This window comes from Crocodylus porosus, unplaced genomic scaffold, assembly GCF_001723895.1.
Source record: "Crocodylus porosus isolate Cpor-Errol unplaced genomic scaffold, CroPor_comp1, whole genome shotgun sequence".
NCBI lineage: Eukaryota > Metazoa > Chordata > Crocodylia > Crocodylidae > Crocodylus > Crocodylus porosus.
Window position 1 is genome coordinate 55,431,984 of NW_017728947.1, and position 22,275 is coordinate 55,454,258.

General features: G+C 42.4%; 1 protein-coding gene across 2 annotated transcripts in view; it reads left to right on the top strand.

Moving 5' to 3' along the window:
- INO80 (INO80 complex subunit) overlaps positions 1 to 22,275 on the top strand; it is a 115,320-nt gene that overhangs the window by 41,379 nt on the left and 51,666 nt on the right. For both annotated transcript variants that reach the window (XM_019551613.1, XM_019551611.1), the window contains 5 exons: positions 229 to 362; positions 656 to 723; positions 1,857 to 1,950; positions 3,682 to 3,856; positions 14,051 to 14,191. In XM_019551613.1, the coding sequence (XP_019407158.1) occupies positions 229 to 362; positions 656 to 723; positions 1,857 to 1,950; positions 3,682 to 3,856; positions 14,051 to 14,191 (612 nt within the window). The remainder of the gene's footprint in view (positions 1 to 228; positions 363 to 655; positions 724 to 1,856; positions 1,951 to 3,681; positions 3,857 to 14,050; positions 14,192 to 22,275) is intronic.

Below are 22,275 nucleotides of genomic sequence, written 5' to 3' on the forward strand. Positions count from 1 at the left end.
CATGTAGCTGACATCAGAGTCCCTGGCTAATTACTGAAAAAAATCATTTACCTGGTGAGGAGGCAATAGAAGTGATGTGGTCTGAAATTAATGCCACATGGTATTCAGAATTGGATAGAAATTCTATGAAATATAGTTGAGTCCTCATCAGTTGCACAGTTTCAGAGTAAGCCTTATCCTTAAAGATCAGGGTGGAATCCAGTATTTGACGTCCTCTTTTTCTTCTAGGTGTGTAATCACCCAGAGCTGTTTGAGCGACAAGAAACTTGGTCTCCATTTTACATCTCCTTAAAGCCATACCAGATTTCAAAGTTCATCTACCGTCATGGACAGATCAGGGTCTTTAACCACTCACGGGACAGGCAAGCCAACTCGACCTTCTCTTCAGCTTTTCCAATACCTTTTATTTCTTATTTTAACATGGTTGCTAACTGTCTCTTTTTAAGTTGATTTAATTCTGCAGCAGTTTGTTTTTTTTCATATCAATTTCCAAGTTGCTTAACATTAAAGTACTAAATTTTGTAGAGTCCCTGATAGGAGTCCAGTAAAACTACAACTATATGTCACCTTGGCTTGGGGATAGAGCCATAGTGGTTATGTTATCCCAACTGTGAATGTACTTAGTTTTCCTTTATTTATTTATTTTTAATTTCAGGTGGTTACGGGTTTTGCTTTCGCCATTCGCACCGGATCACATCCAGCAGTCTCTTTTTCATAGAAGGAGTAAGTTAACATTGTGATGTTGCAAGCACTTGTGTTCAGAGAGAGAACTGAGGTAGATCAACTTCTCCTTAAAGTCAGGGGACATCTGTCTGGTCACAGTTTATTAGAATCCTGTGACCTCAGCACTTGGTATGAAGTCAGCCAGTTTATTTAATCTGATTGATAGGGGGCAAGATAGAAAGATACCCTATTCTGCTTAGTCTTATCACTGTCCTACTTCTCTATCTTTCCCTTTTTTTCCAACTTATTTTAGTCCAGTTTGGGTGAAAGTTTATTTTAAATTCAAGATTGAAATTGTGAATGCTTCATACGTTTCCATGAGTGAAATCTCAGGTGCATTCTAGTTCACAGTCTATTGGGCACTAAACTGCAGGTTCCTCTTTCACTTGAACAAGTTGGAGAATGCATGTGATCCTGAATAAGTGAGAATCATTGAATCCAAATCAGAGACAAGATCAGAAAAGAAAACAAGCTTTGTACATTGACTCAATTATTCAATTGAAAATTTCTCTTTCTCTCTCCCTTTGTGCAAGAGAGCTTAATTGTTCAACGTGTAGGGGCATAATTTGAGTGGAGAGCAAGAGCATAGTATAACCAAATTCCTACAGTGAGATCTGTTAGCATGGATCCTTTCATCGGTTTAGGGTTTTTTGAAGTTACGATTTTGTCTAACCACATGGGCATGGGCCTCATGGAAGGTTTTAGAACCTACCTTTAATGTTCTTTTGCAATTAAAATGGGTTTCTCTGTGGGGCATAATTCATTTTAGCATTGATGATGGGCTTTTCATTGGAGACATGTTTTTGGCATTAGAATATAGCCTTGCTGTAAAGTTAACTGTGGTAAGAAAATAAACAAGTGTACCTTTTTGTACCTTTTAAACTTTTCCCATCTTGTCTGTGTTGGAAACAGTGACTTGAAGACAGGGAACAACCGGTAAGGTGAAATTTTTAGTATGCCTTAAATGTCTATCTTAAGTTGGAAGTTCTTATAAATTGCATATTATTTCTGTATTTGTATATCATGAAACCTGGGGTGAAAGTACATCAAGGCTGTTAAGGTTTGTTCATTGTCTTCCTGTAAGTGGGTTTGCAGTAGGTATCAATCTTAACTTTCACATTTTTATGACCTAGGTGCCAATGAAGAAAGCTGTTTTTCTTTCCTCCGGTTTATTGATATGTGTCCGGCAGAAATGGCAAAACTCATGCATCAGGGACATTTAGCCAGGTGTGGAAAGTTTGCTGATCTGATTGATTTTTTAAAATTACTTATTGGAAAAGTATATGCAATTTAAAAGAGATCACCTTAATTAACTTGTATTTTTGAAGCTATGAACTTTTACTTATTAGAATTATTATTGCTAATGTTGTTGTTGTTGTTGTTACTACAAATAATGTCTGGAGAAGTGGTGTCCAACTCATGTGGTCCTGCAGACTTGATACCACCTCATTCAGCCTGTGGTGCTTGAATTTTATGGTGGCAGTGTTAATTGCTGTGGATTCTGGAGCTGGAGCAACCTCCTCTCCTCCCACTGCTAAATGTCTAGCCCCACAGGCAGCCCTGTGGGCCAGATAACACAGCTTCACTGGCCAGCTCTAGCCCATGGGGTTGGAAATTTGTCATCAGGATGAGCCATGGCAGAAGTAATTGATTACTTATAGTCTGTACCTCAAAGTGCTTACATTCCAAATTCACAAAGTAGATGAGGTGAAAGGGAAAGAAGATTGCCCAGGATAACATTGGAGGTCACTAGAATAAACTAGAATACAATCCAGCCCCCCGAATCCCAAGCCATTGTGCTGTCCAGGGACTGCACTTCATTTCTTACTATAAATTTTAAAATATACCGAGAACAAGACTCTGGTAGAATACTGATCGTTCTTTAACTCCGTGTGTTGCCTGTTTTTGTGTGCCACTCAGAACGTGGAATGTAACTGTAAAACATTGACAGGATTATGGAGTTTTTAACCATGAAGAAATTCATGCTACATCAGTAATATGAGCTCTCTTGTGAAAAGAGGAACAGTTACTTGAGAAATCATAGAATCATAAGGTTAAAGGAGACCTCAGAAAGTTAACCCTCTGTCCTAATCCTGTCTAAGCCGTCCCGGGCAAATATTTGTCTAATCTGCATTTAAGAATGTTGTATAACAGAGTCCATGGCCTCTCTGGGTAATCTATTCCAATAATTAACCACTCTTATAGTGAGAAAGTTCTTAATATTCAATCTAAATCTCCCTTGTTGTAATTGTAACCCATTACTCTTGTCTCCTGTGAACACACCAAAAAGTTGATTGCTGTGAAGTATTGGGAGAGGGGGAAGAGTTTAAAGTGAATGTCTAAATGTCAACACTTTGAAGTGAACCATCTTTGTAAAATGGATTAGTTGTCTTTAACAATGCACTATGTCAGCATAACTGGCATTAGGTATTAATGGAAGATAGCTCAATGTAAAAATGAGTGCTTTATAGTAATCTAGATGCCTTGGCAGGGCCATATCTAAGAATTGCTTACTTTCACGGTCATGGTTATTTGACCAGTCGCTTCAGTTCTTTGGTTTTGTAACATGATACAACTTTCTCCTGAGTTAGCTAATCACTGAAATGAATCATTGAATGTTGTACACTTATAATGCTGTGTCCTTTTCACAAATAAATTTCTATGCAGGTGCAAAGATAGGTGTTAAGTAGCAATGGCCACTTCTGAGTTGAGTCTTTGGAAGAAGTGCTTCAGCGTGTGTTGACTTATCACTGTAACTCATGGAAAACTTAGAAAAAACTAAAACAAAACGTAGTGTTAGTTTTCCCATATCCATTTTCTATTTTCCCCAAACTCAGGGTACTGTAAGCATGAACTGTTAAAGGAATAAGATTGGTGACAAACCAAACCTTTTTGTATATATTCAAACCCACGCTCCACAAGGCAGTGAATAAGTGCATGTACTGTGTTTTGTTTCAGATGGTTAGCTCTTTTCCTGTCTCTGAAAGCCGCCTACAGGCTCCATCACCTGCGCTCCTGGGCAGAGCCAGGAGAGAATCAGCAGACATCTCAGTGTTTGAGGAACAAAGATTTCTTGCTTGGAGTCAATTTTCCACTCTCTTTCCCCAACCTGCACAGCTGCACTTTGCTACAGGTAAGTAAAATTTTCAGTGACAGGCACATCTTTTATTTAGCAAGCGCTATCAGGTTGTGAAACAGTGAAAACCTGTGAAAAACATAAATGTATATATCTATCCACAGGAGTGCTGGTTAGCCGATTTATAGGACACAGTGTAAGGCTAATCTTTTCAGCTAAAAATCTGTTTGATCTTCAGGAAAGACTTTGGGAGGCTTTCCTGTTAGGAATGGTTGATGTCAGTGTGGTGACTGGGGTTAGACAGTATACTACAGCCTGTGTGAACCTCACAGTTGATGTTTTGTTTTTAAAGTATGTAAAATATCCAGTGGAGCATAAGAAGTAACTAATATTTCAGTAACTCTTTTGTAAGCTATTCTCATTCATTACCAGAGGGAATATTTTTGCATTTAATTATGGTAGATACAATTACAATTACCTGTGGGAAAGATGAGGAGGAAATAAACAGGAAAACCTAATCTAATGTGTTGAGCACATGGTTCCTTTTCAGCCCATATCTTTTACATGTAATAGGATGCTGTCACCAAACTATAGACTTGGAAAGGAAAACTCAGGCTACGGTGAGATATGGATCATTCACAGTAAAAAGTAGCTGTGCAATTTGTCTGTGGAATTAGGGACCCCTGCTACTACTCATGAAACACAGCTATATGTAATGAAGTGATCATCTCTTTCTTTTTTCAGGTCCCCTTTTCAGGTTGTGTTTGAAATATATACAAAGATGCATTTATTCTCTCACATGTGCTTTATGGTTAGAATCGTAATGATAGATACTGGTCTTATTTTGTCTGGGTGGCGTAAAGTGGCACAGCATAGGATACAGAAGCATAGTTAGTAACAATATGGGTAATCTTTAGCACATCATATCAATAAAAATGAAGACCTTACATGGCTAGTGAAACTGATACTTAATATCCCAAAGCATTTAAGTCTTTTTGACAGCTAGGCTTAACCAGCTATTTGGATTTGTATATGCCATGAGCTTCGCTAAGTGATAAAGGATTAACATACCAGTTTCTAACCCCCTGTTCCATCTCAAGCCTGCCCAATCCCCACCCAGTCTTCAGCTGCTTTAAAGTCCCTTGAGGTCATAAGTGTACAACAGCCTTGATGCCACACTCTTGCAGCTGAATTGCTGCCTGCTTGCTGTTCCCATCTTCCTCCAGTCATCCATTGATCACAGTTTATCGAGTGGTGAATACGGTTCAAAATGTTTTGTAGCCCAGTTTGTACTCGCATCTCTTCTATACAGTTAGTTGCAACATGGAACAGATGGTATGTGAATTTATGGAATGGGGAGCATGCTTTATTTTGAGTTATTTGGTAATATCCCAAAAGGAATTTCAGGCCTACTGGTGGGGAGGAGAGATTTTTGCGGTGGGAGATGGAAACATATTGATAAGATGTGCCTTAGGTATAATGTGAAAAGGGTTGATTCTTTAAAACGGAGTTACTGTTATTTTATGAGGAAGACACCAAGTGCCTATAGGAGCCTACAAAAGGGCGGAAAAAGTAAAGGACTAGGAAACAGCCAGAGAAGAGTAGTTTGCAGTTCTAAGATACAAAGGAAGTGAACGCACAAGCTACATAGGGCTAAAAGGCCGGTGTAGACAGAGACCTCAGCTTAACAATGCATAGATTAAATGTGTGAGATACTGGTAGTCTGACATAGTCACTGGTGTGTCTTTGAGCTCTGGAATTTGCTTTCAGTCTGCTGGGCAGACTGAATCCAAATCTGTTAACTTGTAGTATACAGCATCAAGTTAGTTCCTTTTTTCCATGGTTTTGCCTGAAAAGTGTGTCTATTCTTTTTGATTAGTAGACATATTAACTTTTAAAAATGTACTGTATTATTTGGGTTTTGATATTTGATCCCATGTTACAAATATGTTCACAAAAGAAAAGGTGAAGAGTAAGCTGAAAAGAATCCTTGGATAGAGTTGAAATGATTCATCTAGTGGCAGTTAACGCATTTACGGAGGGAAACTCTTTTTCTGAAGCAGTGGGATCTTGCTTGAGCAGACTCCATTTCTGAAAGGAATGTGGCTTCTCGCCACAAGTCTGTGGAGGTAAAGGAGAAAGCCAGAATTCAGCCAGCATGAAGGGGAAGTTTTGTTTCCCGCCTTTACGCATGTGAAATACAATCTTGGGCTTGGTGTTATATTTTGCAGCGTTATCAGAAAGGCCAGCTACCATTAATCTAATATTCAGACAGACAAACAGCTGGCCAACAGTATACATAACTCTGGCTGCGCTGGAGTTCAGGTAGAACTTGATTCCAGATCTGATTTGGTGAAATGTCTGCTCTTCTCCTATGTGGGTTTGGCTGATGTAGATTTCCAAAGTTTCTGATCAGTCAGGGCAAAAGTCACAAAGGGACTTGGGCTGAGCATCCTCATCCCTGAAAAGTAAGTGCCTGACTCCAGGCCTGGGATCCATAAACTTGAGTTAGGTGCCTAAGTTCCCTGCATTTTAAATGGGAAGATTAGGTGCTTATAACTGGGATTTGCAATGCACAACACGCTGAAGAGCGAGGACACTTACATCAGTTAACTGAATAAGGGTGCATGTCTCTCCCAGATTGATATGGCAGTTTGGTGCCTAACTCAGGGCTGCATTGAGGCATCTGTGTGAAATGGGGTTTTGTAGCTTGAAACTCCTGCGTAGACTTAGGCCTAAATGATTTCTTCATGTACAGGTTTAGACTTCAGCTGGTGATGGTCATCTTTTATGTCATAGATAGTAGGTAGAGAACTTGCATAGGAAATAAGAGACCTGGGTTTTAGGTCCCCCTCTGTCTGAGGGGATTCAAACTCATCTTCCGCTTCCCGGAGATTGCCGTGACTCAGATGGGCATCTGTTAAAGCTGGACTTCTGGACAGCAAAGAATGGGGCCACAGAGCCCAAGCAAAATGAAGCACATCTCTTTTTCAGTGAAAGGGGGCAGAGAGCTGGAAAGGAAAGAGTGCAGAGATGCCTAATTTGTGAACCTCATAGGCTTAAGCAGGACATAGGTAGTAAAATGCTCAGCTCAGCCAGAATGATGGCAATTCTGTGTAGGTTCTGTTGCAGGATTTTAGGTGTGTAAGTCAGTGTTTTCCTGAAAACTTGGCTGTCAGTGTCTAGGAGTTCTCTGTTGCCTAAACAGGTTTTCTGTGGATCACTTCTTTGGACTTAAGTGACTAACTTCTGTCAAAGTAATTTAAGAACCAGAAATATTTTGTGAATTTCACCCTTATGAACTACATATGTAGCACTGGTCTAGTAGACCATGCCATAGTGCTGCTTTGTTCAGAAGGATAGTGTGTAATCTCTCTCTCTGATTCTAATTGTGTATTCAGTAAAAAAAACCAAGCTTGTGGATGACCAGAAGCTTTTCATTCTCACACAGTAAAGGATAGGATGACATGTTCTTGGGCAAGTAGCTTTTTCTAAGTGGGCTGGTGCACCAGCTACTTCAACAGAGCTCTAACTGATCTAGAGAATGTGGTCAATAGTGTTACTTTTATATGGACCAGGGAATTCAGATACTAACATTCACTCAGAGTAAAGCCCCCTAATATAATTATCTGCAGGCTGGAATCTTTAGGTTTCATTTACTGTATTGTCAAGATTACTGATTAAAGCTGGCCCAAGGTCAGTGTCCCACACAGCTATTAATGGAGTCCCCTATAAACAACTAACTAATAAATGACTATTAGCTTCAAGTTGATTTGGGGCATTTGGTTGTTCAAGTTTCCTTTTGAGGTTAGTCTAGGAAAGCCAAGAGTAAAATGTGCAGCTGTATAGCTATTTCAGTTTGGCTGTATAAATGTTTAAATGACAGAGAATGTCTTACTATTTTAAATGGAAGAGAGCAGAAGAAAAGTTTGTTTTGGGTAGTGAATTACGGTTTTATTTGCTTTCTAGGATTAATAGCTAGCTGCTGTTAATAGTAATGAATAACAAGCACATGTGAGGAATATAACCTCATCCATATGTGAACCTAGCCAGATTTAAGTAGAGGTACATTGATACATCGGTCCAATATCAAATCGGTGCTGCTATAAAGAAAATTTACTGTATTGAAAATCAGCTTTTTTTTTGCCTGATGTGGCCGATAAATGCCCTGTGCATGCACACAGCCACAGAAGAGCACGTAGGTGGCAAGGAGAACAGCCCAGCAGCATGGAGAGCTGCATCCAGTTGGTAAATCTGTTGTGGTGGAAGAGGAGGGGGGAGAGAAGAGGCATGGGGGGCAGATCAAGGCTCCTGCAGTGAGGGAGGGAGTGGGGTTGGGGCTGGGGCAGGCGCTGCCCAGGTGGGGCAGGGCATGGGACAGAGCCATGGCTTCTATGGGGGGCTTAGGGAGGGGTGGCGGCTCCTGCTACTGTGCACACTCCAGGGAGGAGGTGTACCCGGGATCTGGGCTGGGTGGGGCGGGCTAAAACTACAGGCTGTGGCATGGCTGCACTGAGCTTTTCCCAGCAGGGGGCTGGGCCAGGCTGCACTTGGGCAGGGCAGTAGCGGTACAGGGAGTGAGGGGTTGGGGTGGCTATGGCAAATTTTGGGGTGGCTGCAGCCCTCTCCTTCCCCCCTAGCCTCCTTCCCAGTGCTGCCCCCAGCCACCCTGAGCGCAGCGTGGCCTAGCCCCCACAAGGAACAGTTCAGTGTAGACCCAGCCTGGAGCGGTAGCCCACCCTCACCCCATGCAGATCTGGGGGTACACCCCCCACCTTCTGGGGTTGCACACAATGGCAGGAGCCACCTTCCCTCCCCTCCCTGTGCCCCCTGGACAAGCCACGGCAACAACCCATGCCCCGCCCTGCCCCAGCCCTGCTCCCTGACTCACCGCAGGGGCCTCGATTTGCAAACCCTCCCCTCCTACCACCACCACAACAAACTTACCAGCTGGACACCACTTTTCAAGCTGCTGGGCTGCATATTTGATTAGTAACAGAAGCTGATATGCCTCCTTACAAATTGGCTATCAGTATTGGCCCCAAAAATCTCGTTGGTGCACCCCTGGGCTTAAGTACAGTTCAGTTCTTCAGACCCTCTCTATCATTGTGTTTTACCTGTTGCTGTCAGGTGGCTCAGCTTTTTCTTCAGAATCTGCTGGATTCACCAAAGTCGGAAGACCAGTAGTAAGTACAACAAAGCATGCCTTGTTGCACTCACAGGTCTAATGGAAATTCAGCTTGGGGATATGAGGGATTCCCAAAAGCTTTGTCCAGAACTCTGAGCTAAAGTATGTTGAACCTTAAGTTTGTCTGCAGTTGTTTAAAAATGGTGTGATAAATTAAAGCATCTCTTCAGGAAAAAGGATTTCATTGTTGTGTTGCATGTACCCCTTATGTGCTTACAGAATCTCTTCTGACACTTCATATGTAGAACTGAAATTTACTTCTTTCAGCAGCCTGAAACCAAAGTAATAGTTGATCTATATGCTGTTGTTCAGATTTGCCATATTTTTATGTTGGGTGAACTGGAAAAATGAAAGTCCTATTCTTAACATGAGCCTGTTTTGAGATGTTCGCACAGAGAAGCTCCTTAAGTTTGCATCTAGGCTTCTGCAAGAGAAAAGCATGCAGACAACCCCACAGGAAAAAAAAGAAGTAGGGGAAGTCTCTACCTACATACTTCAAGTCAACGCTTCAATTTAAAGTTAAAATAGGAATGTATGAAAATTGTTAAAAACAAAAATCGGGATTCTTTTAAGTGTTTTTTTCTGCAACTGAAATATGGTGACAGGTTAAACCTCTTCAAGTTTTGCTCATATTGGCATTGGAATTGCAATTATGAATGTGTGTAGTTGAGAAGATATTTTATCTGCAGTTGAGCATACATGCTTTTACTATGTACATTATAAATATAGCATTTGAGAGTAAGTTCTCTTCCTTTTGTTTTCCTTATTTTTAAAGCAGGAATACCCAAGTTTTTTTCCTGGAGGGTACATCTCACTGGGGCCTGCATGAAAGGACTCTGCAAAGCAGTATTTTTTATGTTCAGTAGATGTAACATAATAGGTCTGTGTACACATTGGGGTCCCAGAGGGTGGCTGACACACCCCCTGGTGGCCCCGCAACTATGCCTTGCACCACCCCTAAGGTACTCTGCCCATCTCTCCTGCCACATCTTGATGGAAAATAAGTAGATAAAGGGAGGCTGCTCCCAGACCTTTGCTAGGCCTCAGTCCCTGGTCTTGGGCTCACTGGTATTAGCCTCTGTAATCTCAGGCCCCTGACTGATCCTCTATAGTCTATGGTGCCCAGCTGGGCACCCAAAGCTTTATGGTCTAATTGCATGGCTCCATAACATCCCCTTACCATGTCCCATGCCTCACGGGTATTACCAGTACAGTGTCCCTTTGTTGGGGCCTCAACTTCCTCAGCCTCTGCCCCTTCACTCTTGCTAGGTCTACCAGCCTCGGCCCCCTCAGTAGGACCTGGCTTTGAGGTGCTAGCTTCTCTTGTCCTCTCTCAAGTTATTGAGCCCCTGGCTCCTGTGTATAGGGCCCTGGCCCCTCTTTCTGCACCCCCTCGCTGGCACTGGGCCCCTGGCTCCTGTGTGGCTCACTTAGCACTCCAGCCCTGAGCCTGCCCCTGGCAAGGTTAAGTTGGTTAAGTGCCGCCCGGACACCAGTGAGGTCTCCACCTCCCCTACAGCCTCTTCCACAAACCAAGGATGAACATAACATAAATACAAGCCCCTGGGCTATAGCATAAGTAGTAACATGCAGCAGCCTTCTGTCCCTTTAAGCATATAAGCCTCTGCTTAGCCCAGCATCCTGGCTTCCCTGAGCAGGAGCTCCTCCTCTGGTGGAAGCTACAGAGAGACTGCCTGTGCTAGCCCCAGCCCTGGGCTTAAATGCTCCCCTGGTGATACCTGCATCGGACCGCCTGACTGGCTGCAGGTGCTGGACAATTACCACATTGGCCAGTCGCACTGGCAACCTGCAGCTGCGGCCCCCTGCCTGCCTGCAGAGCTCCCTTGCTAGGCTGCTTCCCCCTGCAAGTAACGGGCCCTGGGGCTCTCTGTTATGGTCTAACATATACACAGTTACAATAAGGAAAATCATAGGGCTGCTGCTAATGTTTGTCAAGTCAGTTACTGCTGAGCAGGCAGTGCCCAGCCTCACGGACCAACTGATTCCTCTGAAGGTAGGCACTATTAAAATGTCCTTTTGCAGGCTGGATACAGATGCTTTCATGGGTAGCACTTCAGGAAACCTGTTTTTAGAGCATGGATGGTCAGCCTGTAGCCTGGGTGCTACAAGTGGCACAGGGAGACTCTGTGCGTAGCACATGGCAGACTGGGGATGGGACAGGCAGCACAGCAGCAAATAGTGTAGGGAGCAAAAAACAGAGCATCAGATCAGGTAGGGAACAGCTCAGCTTTGCATAAGGCAAAGGGATTGGAGTGGTACTTGGGTATGGGGCTTATTTGTGGCACACCTGCCAAAAAGGCCCCCACTGTTTTAGACAATGTTGGGAACCAAACTGTGAAGGATCTGGAAGCCTTTGTTCCATATTGTTTGCAGTCAGTTTTGCTGCACAGAGGCTGGTGACTGCACCTTTGTGACAGTTATGCACATTCTTATTGATATTTCCACCTTTGTTTCCTGGTTTCTTGAATGGAGGTAGACTGTCTTAGAGCTGTATCTGTATCTTGTTCTGTAACTTTATCCAGTCCTTTCCCAAGTATGTGAATCTGGTGGGAAGCTATTTTCCCACTCTATCTACTGTCTGTTTCATCTTCAAATATATACTGGAAGTACATGTCATGAAATTCACAGAGGATTATTTCTCATGTGACTTGTTCGTGTTACACAGAAAAAATGGAGTTGAGAACTAGGACTTATGTGCACATACAAAAAATATTGAGTGACTTCCTATAAAGGGGCCCAGGGCATATGCATGTACAAACTATTCTTAAAAATCTTTCCTTTGTTTTTTCCTGTGCTTCTAATTGGGCTGAAGCCAACATAGCTTACCCTTTGATATCAGTGACCAATGGAGAATTAAACAGTGAAGATATCCTTGGGAAAGTGGGTATGAAATTAACATTTCTTAGCAAACTGTTGCTGTTTAGTAGGGATGTGCGAAATGGGCCATATTCGATTCTGATTCAGATTTGGCCTGAATTGGGGACAGCGATTCGATTACTTGATTCAGATCACTGTCCTGATTCGATTTGGCCGAATCCGAATCTGAAGATTCGATGCTAATTCAGAGAATCAGTGATTCTGCCAGAGACACAGCTTTAAATGTTTTTTCTACATACCTCAAAGTACCATGCACCATTCTCTAAAGTGCATGTTCAGCGGCGAACCTGGAACTGGACCAGAAGTACTTCCAGTCCACTTCCGGGTCTGCCTCCAAGTGTGCGGGGGGTCCCCTACACACCCCCAGCTTGGCAATCAGCCACGGGGGGGACCCCAGGTGCCCTCCCCAGACCCAGGAGGCACCAGTTGCCAGGCTGGCAGGGTGTGGGGGGGTCTCCCTGGTGGACCGAGAAGCACTTCTGGTCCATTTCCGGGTCTAATGCCAAGTGCACTGGGAACCACCCCCGCACTCCTGTTGGATGTTTTGTCCACCCCAGCATCTCAGCATTTGCAAGCCACCTGGTACCTTTAGGTATATAGAAAAACATTTAAAGCTGGGTCTATGTCTGAATCTTCAAATCTCACCAGATCGATTCAGGGGGTTCCAATTGAAGTCAAAGAAATTAAAGGATCTCCTGATTCTATTCGGATTCAGAGATTTGGCCACCAAATCGGGCCGAACCTCCACTGAATCAGATCGGACACCAAAGCTTCACACAGCCCTGCTGTCTAGTATCCCAGGAGACCTCTCTAGGTTTTGGGTGGGGAGAGATTCCGTTTCCCCACCCGTTCATATATTACTCTCTGGGAAGTAAAATGTTTATGTGCATGTATGTATATAAACACCTGCAACAGTTATAGTGGCTGCATCTACACAAGACGCTGACTGTGCAGTTATTACTGCACAGTCATTTAGTACTTGTATAAACAGTTATGGAGTTACTGCGCAGTAGTGTTGCCAGACAGCTTTTTCATGATGCTGACTGCGCAGTAGCTTGTTACTACTGTGCAATAGCATCACATCACACTTCCTGCTATGTGACCTTACTGCACAGTAGTAATGAGCTATTGCACAGTCAGCATCTCGTGTAGATGTGGCCGTTATCACAGTACCGTACGTATTGTCATGGGACTTTGGAGAAATTCTTGCTCCAGCACAAATCTTAGTTAGGGAAACAAATTCAGTCAGAGTTCATGAATATGCTTGTTGCTAGCTCTAAGTGAGAAGCTGACCTGCTAGGTGCTGCAGCTCTGTTTTCAGAGTTAGATCTGACTGAGTGTACTTGGAGTTCTTTGCTAGTATCAGGCAAGGCTACTAGCAGAGATTTGCCATGAAAATGGTTACTTCCCTTACATTTAAGAGTTTAAAGTTATTGGGGCAAAATAACAGATTTTGTCTTGCCTTTAATGTGAATTTGCAACTGGTATTTTTCTTTAGTGCTTGCTTGGACTGTGAAGTAGTAGTATCCAGCTGAAGGCCCACTGATGGCTCATACATCTCTGGCTGCCCCCCACTTTTTATTTTGTCAAATTTTGAGGGGGGCACTGAGGGACCTGATGATAAATTTAGAGGAATTTTGCCTAGGAAAATAACAAAGATTGGAAAAGGGATGCATATAGAAACATAATAGTCTGTTAGTTGCTGATGTTTTTGTAGTGCTGTCTTGCTCAGAATTTTTCTATCCATGTATGGTATCCTATAAAAATTATGGGAGGGTCATTTCTATTGGAATAGGCACATGCTTTTCTGACAATAAAAGCTACACTGAAAACGTGCTGAGGAAGAAAAATAATGTCTGCAATTCTAGAATCTGTCAAAATGAAGGAAAGAAAACTAGGCCAGCTCCCTTTGGATTAAAAAAAAGTGTGTGTCAGTGTCCCGGCTTAGCATGGTTTGAGAACTGAATAAAGGACCCTGCTGTAATAACTAGGGGTACAGAAAATCCTTTTCATATTCAGTGACAGGACTATGTTGAGGTCTATATTTCTGAGGAGAATGTTTGGTGATTGTTAATTATCAATTATTTTTTCTTAGCAGGGTTAAACAACTTGAAATAATTTTGTTATTGGCTAAACTAATATTTTTTGGTTAATTTTGTTTTTAGAACCTTGTGTTCAGTAGCCACTGTAAAGCAGTTACTGGATTTTCAGACCACATAATACATCGAAGGAGATCAGCTACCTCATGTGTACGGTGCTGTCAGGTCACTGAGCTGCCATCCTTTCTGTGCATGGCCAGTCCACGGGTAAGTCCTGCAAAAGATATTACTGTAATAATGGAATGTATTCTTTTGAATAACTGCTTATGAAGCTGTTCACTTTTGCAAAGAATCTTGTCTTTGGACATAAAATTATTTGTGTATTTAAAGTGCATTCTGAAGTTCTGTCCCCACAAAGTTACAATTTCATCTACTGTTGGACTAAATTCAGAAATACATTGGTGTGTTTGACCTGGGAAAGTTATACAAGCACTTGTTCGCAAACTGTTTTTGAGTCTCAGACCTCTCTTTAAGTTTTCTATACAGCTGTACACCCCATGATGCCATGGCATAAAGAATGAACAAAGTAATAACTATCACTGTAACTACACTGTAAGATCTCCAGGAACCCTAGAAATATTCTGAAGTTGTTCGTTGTTTCTTTTTCTTCCTTTTCCTCCATTTAGCTTCTTTCTTATTCCTGTCTTTCATGTACTTTTTAGACCAGTGATTCTTAATCAAGGTGCTATAAAATACTTTAAAGCAGAGGTGGGCAAAATGCAGCCCATGGGCCACATGTGGCCCACCAGGCCATTCTATCCAGCCTGTGGGACCCCTAAAAAAATTCAGAAAATTAATATTTATCTGCCCTGGGCTGCCTGTCATGTGGCCCTTGATGGCTTGCCAAATCTCAGTAAAGCAGCCCTCCACCCAAAATAATTGCCTGCCCCTGCTTTAAAGGATGCTATGAGATGCTGTTCAAAAAAAGGACAGCGCATTTACAAGATAATCCCAGAAATTTCAAACAAGAATCCACAATGTCAGAAATATACTGAGTTCTTTGCAACTGAAAAATTGCTGTATACTTTTCCATAGTAAAAAAGGGAGAGCTGGCATTTTTCTGGGGTGCCTTAAGTCTTACGGGATTGAGAACCACTGCCCTAGAAATGTGCTGTGTAGCCCTGTTTGAAAAATACTGTCATACAGAACTGATAAGATAGTAACTAATGCAGTTCTATGGAAACCACTCCTGCTGTGTAGTTAAAGAAAATATTTTTTTCTGTTCTAGGGATAGAATTATTCATTAAATGGTTGGTTAAAAAATATAGTAATGTTATACTTTGCTATTAAATTCTCAAATACTTTTTTAAAAAAGGGAAGTGATCATAGCATACATATTGAGGGGGAGGAAGGACAAAATTGTAGTAAGGCACAACCAACTGGAATTTGCAAAAGTAATGGTTGTTCCTTCCACCACTCCGTCCACTGTGCATTGAAAAACTATCTTTTTCTATTATAATGGTGTTTTTCTGGTCCTTGGCATGTAACTTGCACCATGTATCACTTTTGATCTATGGTATTCTGTACAGCTGTGATGTTTGTGTAATCGCTTACTTAAAGTCAAATCAATTATAGCAGCAAAATGTCTGGCCAGTAGCATGCTGTTTTCTTGCAGCATGTTTTGCCTCTTCCAGTAAGATGTCTCTCTTTAAAATCTGTCGTAGTCTCCAACATTATAAAATATAGTGTAGCTGTACTTGTCAAGCAGACTATAAGCAAACTTTTAGGCTCAAAGTACTGGGCTATTTGAAGAGGCTGGAGAAATTTTTATCAAAAGTAGTCTTTAGTGAGGAGGAGTGTGAGACCTGTTTGGTTGAGGGCCTGTATGATGGTTCTTACTATTTTAGCCTGTACTTCAGTGTCCCAGTATTTAGAAATTTCTCTTTCTGGCATTTCCAAACACTTCTGAAGGGTAAGTGGCACTAGCCAGACAGGTTTCCAATACCAGTTGCCTTATTAAGCAGCATTTTTAAATTATGTGTAACACTCCTTGTCTTATGGAATTCCTGTTCCTCATTGTTTTGTTTTCTGATGTTGTAGTCTCTTAGTTTCTGCTGCTTTCCTTTTTATTCATACTTGTCCTCATCTTACCTAACTGCAGTAAACATGATGGAACTCTGGGGACCCCAGTGAGAAGCTGTTTCCTTTTTGTCAGTTTGAAAACACATGGACACTTACGTTTCTTCCCCATCCTCCTCTAACATACACCTTTCTCTGTAATAAATGCAGTATATTTCTCAATGAAAGTTATTTAGGAAGAATGGAGACTGCTCATCCAGAATGTTATAGAGACTGAATTTAGCAAATATTCTTGTATACATTGCATCCCATATGAATGTGTGGTTTTTCTTTAAAACAGAGACTTTGCCCCTCCTTGTAATACTGTAGGAAACCCATTTTTACTAGACTTTGATTGCAGCACCCTAGGGATACAATTGTCTTGCTTCTGAATTCACAGCTCTGTAAGTATAACTTTTTTGTAATAGGAAGCTTCAGGCACACTGCTTTTTTAATACAAGCTGGACCCTTCAGTCCTGGTTTTCCCAGTTGCCTGGATGACCTACAGTTTTTGGGAAACAGCAGGAAGTGGGAACAGTGATGGTGTTTGTTCAGCTACATGCATTATGCTAGCCTCACAGCACAGTGATGGGCCACGATATAAAGGTATTTGTGCTGTAGAGGTCTGATCTGAGCATATTCTACAGTGCCCTTAAAATCGGTGGAAAGTGAGCGTGCTCAGCCCCAAGCATACAGCTCACAGCCAACGTCCAAAATTGCTCCTTTAGGTTGTCATGTTTCCTGACTTGAACTTAATAATCACCATGACCGATAGAGACTTGGGGGTCTCAAATGACCACAAGATGAACGTGAGCCACCAACGCGATGCCATAACCAGCAAAGCAAACCAAACTCTGGCATGCGTCCACCAATGCATCTCAAACAAAACCAGTTATGTTATCCTCCCGTTTTACATGGTCATAATGAGGCCACAGCTGGATTACTGTGTCCAGTTTTGGGCCCCCCACTTCAGGTGGGACATGGATAAGCTTGAGAGAGTCCAAGGGAGAGCCACCCGCAAGATCAAAGGCCAAGAGAGCAAGCCTTACAAGGAGAGGCTGAGGGACACGGGACTCTTCAGCCTGGAGAAGTGAAGGCTCAGGGGGACTTGGTAGCAGCCTATAAGTGTGTAAGGTTGTGTGTCAGGATCTGGGAGAACAGTTGTTCACCAAGGCTCCCCAAGGGATAACAAGGTCTAATGGCCACAAACTTCTGAAAGGTCGATTTGGACTAGACATAAGGAAAAACTTCTTTATAGTCTGAGTGTCCAGGATCTGGAACAGACTCCACCTAGAGGTGGTGCATTCACCTACTCTGGACTCATTCAAAAAGCATTTGGATGCTTATCTTGCTGGGGTCATTTGACTCCCCAGAAGACTTCCTGCCTTTGGCGGGGGGGCTGGACTTTGATGATTTCACAAGGTCCCTGCCAGCTGCTTATGTCTATGAAATCGTCCTCTACTTAAGGGGTCATATCTGAGCTAAAAAGCTCTAATCCAGCCCATATTTTACTAACAGTGGGCTGATCCTCTCCTGCTGTTCAGAGCGCTGCTCCCTTCCCTCCCCTCTGCACACTGCAGTATCAGTATTCATCACTACTGAAATTTGCCCCTCCAAATTGTTGTTCACCGTACTTTTTAGTGGTGTGTTTTTTCAGTGGAGGCTGCAGTAAGAGGAAAAGAGCAGGGATGGCTAGGGTTGCAGCAGGAATTTGGCAGCCTGTGGGAATGACCAGCTTGCAAAGAATAGCTTGCCATTATTAAAAAGGTTGCTGATGCCTGCTGTGCTTCACTGTGAGTAAAGAGTCATACTTGGAGAATAAGAAACAGCCTAAGTGAGGCAAAACCCCAGATATGCAAGGAATAACTCATGTGGCACGCTTGACTTCTACTCCCTTTACCTTATGGTTCAATAAAATGTGAAATCTTTCACTCTTATGGAGAGTAATTACTTTTATGGCTATGAAAAGCCTTCACATATTATCCTGTATAGCTCCAGAAGTCCAGTCAACCACCTGCTCTTGCAGGGGAAAAAAAACACCCTAACCGCAGTGGTGGCTGGCTGCAAAGGAGTTGGGAGTGAGGACATCTGCTTCCAGTTAGTCTGCATTTTCAAGCCTGATGTCTGCTTGGAAGCGATAGCAAGCCAATAAAACCCTTTCTGCTTGGGGAGAGGCAGCAATAGTAGTAAACATATAGAGACAGGCTGGGAGCAGAAGTCCCTTATCATCAAGCTACCCAAATGTTCCACTTCTAATCTGTGTTTGTGTTATAGCTGGATTTACCACCAAGGTTGATTGAACCTGTAGGTGTGGGTACTTATGCACTGCTGCTTGGCGAAAGGAACATAACAAATAAAACTCTGCACCCATGACTTGGGTTCTTCTCTTTGGCACCCTCTGGCATGAGTTCATCTTGTCCCTTGATTCTGGGGCCAAGTGTCTGTCTAGATCAGAAGTTCACAATCTTTTTTTCTTATTGTGCACCCCTTCCAGATTTACCAGCTGCCCACCTACCCTGCTAGCATACATTTTATATTTTAACCCCTTACATGCCAATTATTATAATGAAAATTAAATCTGCCATTATACAATTTGTCCTGTATACCCCCCAGCGATGTCTTGTGTACCCCCAAGGGTATGCGTACCACAGTTTGGGAGCCTCTGGTCTAGATCTTCCAGAGCAGTAGTGGCACATGCATAAGTTCCATTATATCATAGCTGTCCAACTGGCAGCCTGTGGGCTGCATTTGGCTTGCAAAAGGTTAATGTATGGTCCTTGGGCTCCCATCTGGCTGCTGTTCCCTCCCATCAATTTAGCTGCAGCCCTTCAGGATTCCTCTCCCTTTTTTCATCTTCCTTTTCTGCTCCTGCCCTAGGAGGTTTGGTGGTGTGGCACTGCACTGCACAGCACAGCCTTGGAGCTCATGGCACAGAGCAGCAGGGAAGCCCAGGACTGAGGAGCTGACAGTGAGGGACCTCTACAGTGTGGTGTAGTGGGGGGTCCACAACCCATACTGATGTGGTCTGTGTAGCAAGCAACCTCAGCGAGCCCTGCATTAGACTGTTCAAGAATTGACAGTCAGCCAAAAAAATAGATGTGGATGAAACACAACTTTGCTTTAGTTCCATTTTATATTGTAAAGGCTTTTTTACTGTTATCTGTAACTAGTGTGTGTGTGTGTGTGTGTGTGTGTGTGTGTGGAGGCAAGTACAGCATAGTTAAAAGGTCAATTTAAGAACTGACCTGTTAATCCACAAGTATAGGGGAAAATTAGGTTTGCAATTTATTTTGTCAGAAATCTTGTGAATGAGAAATTATTTTAGCTTGGTAGGCATGTAGAAAGCATTAATGGGGGCATGGCTTTGCTCTCCTAGGAAGCTGAAGACTTTTGACACTTGTACATTCTTGTCAGAAGCTACAATGTCTTTAAACAGCAGAAATCAAAATGCTCCCAGAATGAATGTTCTGCTGTTGGTGCTAGGCTTTGATATGGTCTGGAAAGTTAATGGAGTGAGCGATGGAGGTTAGGATTGTATGTGGATGATGGTGGTGTGAGTTTCTTTTGAATGTTAGAGGAAAGTAACACTTTGTATCCATGGGCAAGCCCTAATACTGAATCAGACAGGCTTGAAATATGAAAAGTAGGAAATATGTTTGTTTTCTTTGATCATTTTATTTCAGGAGCTTGATAGACCCTTGTATGTAGCCTTTATCACAGTGATAGGTACTTTTTAAACTCTTAATCATACAAAAAAGGCAGAGCAAGGTGGCACTTTGGAGACTAACTGTACGCCTGGTTAATGTGACATGAAAAGATGTAGTTTGGGAAGATTAGGAATCTCCACCTTGATTTCAGTAGCCAAAATAGGTTCCTTTTTAGGATCTGTGATCTTCATCAACCATAGTCCTATATTAAATGTGAATGGCTATGATCTTCCCTGTTTTATGTAAAGTGGCTCTCTCAGTCTCTTTGCAAGCAATAAATGTGCTGGTTGGATTGAAAGTTTTTGGACACTCGTGTTTAAAGGAGTATTGTTTTCTGTTCTCACTTAGGTTTATCCGGACTAGAAACATGAATTAAAACTTAGGGGTAAATAATGTCCTGTGAAGGAAGGATATGCCATTGTAAATCTTTGCTGTTATCGCTGGGGAAGTAAGTGTTCAGGCACCAAGGCTGAGTTTCATTCATCACAAGAAACCTTGGCTCCTTGTGTTAAAAGATCATGCCTTGCTTTAACTGCAGATGGCAGTGCAGTATAACAGATCTTCATAGATTCAGTGTGAAGTAGGTGCTCAACCCTGCCCTTTTGATTCTGGGTAATTTAAATTGTTCATTATAGTACATTGAATGATCAGCAAATGAGCTGTTATGTATCCCTTTGTGATTTTAGATCCTGAAGCTCTGAGCTTCCTTTTCTAGTCTCCACAATTCCTGTTTCTTGGTGTTAAGAGTTGTAGCTTTGTGCACCTGCACTGCTTCTGTGCAAAGAGGTTGTCTATATGTACTCCAGGAATAGACTAGGCATCGGGCACCTCAACACTGGGTGTTGAGTAACACCTGTATACTCAAGACATACCCTTTAACTTTGGGGGCTTAGCATCTGGGTCTGAGCCACCTAGGTTAGCCTAATCTGAGTGTTTAATGCCCCTACCCCAAAGCTTTGCCTGTTTCACGTAGTCCTTGCTCTTTCCACACTTGCCTGTGCATGCCTAGAGTCAAATTTCATGCTGCTTTGTGCTGAGATGTCCATAGTTCTTCTTAGTCAAAGAAGAATTTCTTTCAGAGGGAATTGTAAGAAGGTTATTCAGAACTGTTGCCTGCTGAGTGATTTTGCTTATGTCCTTCCAAAGTGGTCGAGTTCTAGTTGGATTAAAGCTGAGTGTAGGATCTTACCCAACAAAGTGAATTTGCCCAGACCATAACACACATCCGGATCTGTTTTAGGGAATTTTATATAGGGATGGCTGGGAATTTGAGGCTAAGACTCAGGTAAAAGTACAGATTTACTTTTCAGTTAAGAACAGTCTTAACCCCTGTTAAATTAGTCCTCCTTCACTCTAGTGTCTTTGGTGCATCACCTCTGGTATGCACCTGTTCATTGGGCTGTAGAGTGGCTCTTGGTGACTTGTAAATCTGCATCCCTGTCATCATTGCTGTGACCTTGGCTGTACTGAAAAGCAGAAACAAATGCTTGCATTTTTCTGTCTTGAATTTGTATTATAATTTTGCTCAAGAACCAGTCTACTTTAAAAAAAACAACAAAACAACCCTCCCCCCCACCCCGCCCAAAAAAACCCCAACCCCTTCCCCACAAAAAAATTCTCTAACCTTTGTGGTTGCCATAAAAAACCTTGCATTTATGAAACCATAGGTTGTATGTTTAACAAAAAGTGGTAAAAACTAGGTAAAGATGAACTGATACATTAGCCACAGTCTTTCCTATAGATAAATGTAGGTTAAATGCTGAGAGTTGTGAGCTAATCCAGTTATTTCATGAGGCTGTTAACTTTGAAGTTCAATAAGGATACTTTAAATGTCAGCAGTATTAACTGTATATTAACTAATATTCATTGTTTATCATTTAATAAAAAAATCCTTGTCCTTCATCTTTACCTGATATAGTAGTTTGTGAGCCTTCCTATGGGAGGGGTCAGATGGCTACATTTTATCAAATTTCTCCACACTACAAATTTCTTTATTTGTAGTGATGGCTTTCATAGGTGTCCCTCGAGTCAGTCTAGTTTTGCCTGACTGCTGGGAACTGGAGCAGAGAATTTCTAGTTTTACATAGACCTGCATCAATCCCTTTTCCAATATATAACAGTTTAGCTGCTTGCAGACATGGGGAAAAAACCCAAAACAAAATGGTGCTTTACTTTAAGTTTGATGTTGGACTGTGCTGAGCCCAGCACATGCCCAGAAGAGGCAGTGCATTAGTTGGACCCAGCATTTCCAACATCTTTACAGATCAGGCACTTTAGTGGGGCTTTTTTGACATCTTTATCTAATAGCTGATTGAATCAGCATTAGCTAAAAGCGCCAAAAAGCCCTGCTGAAAGGCCCAGCGTATACAGACACTGAGGATCCGGGTCAAAGTAATGTGCTGCTGCTTCCAGTAAAGTGTGGGGTTTCCCATGGGTGACTGGTGCCTCCTAATACTGGGGTGGCACCAGCAGCCAATCGCCGACTGGATGGGGGGGCTGAGCGTGTGTGCTTGTGTTCCCCCCCAT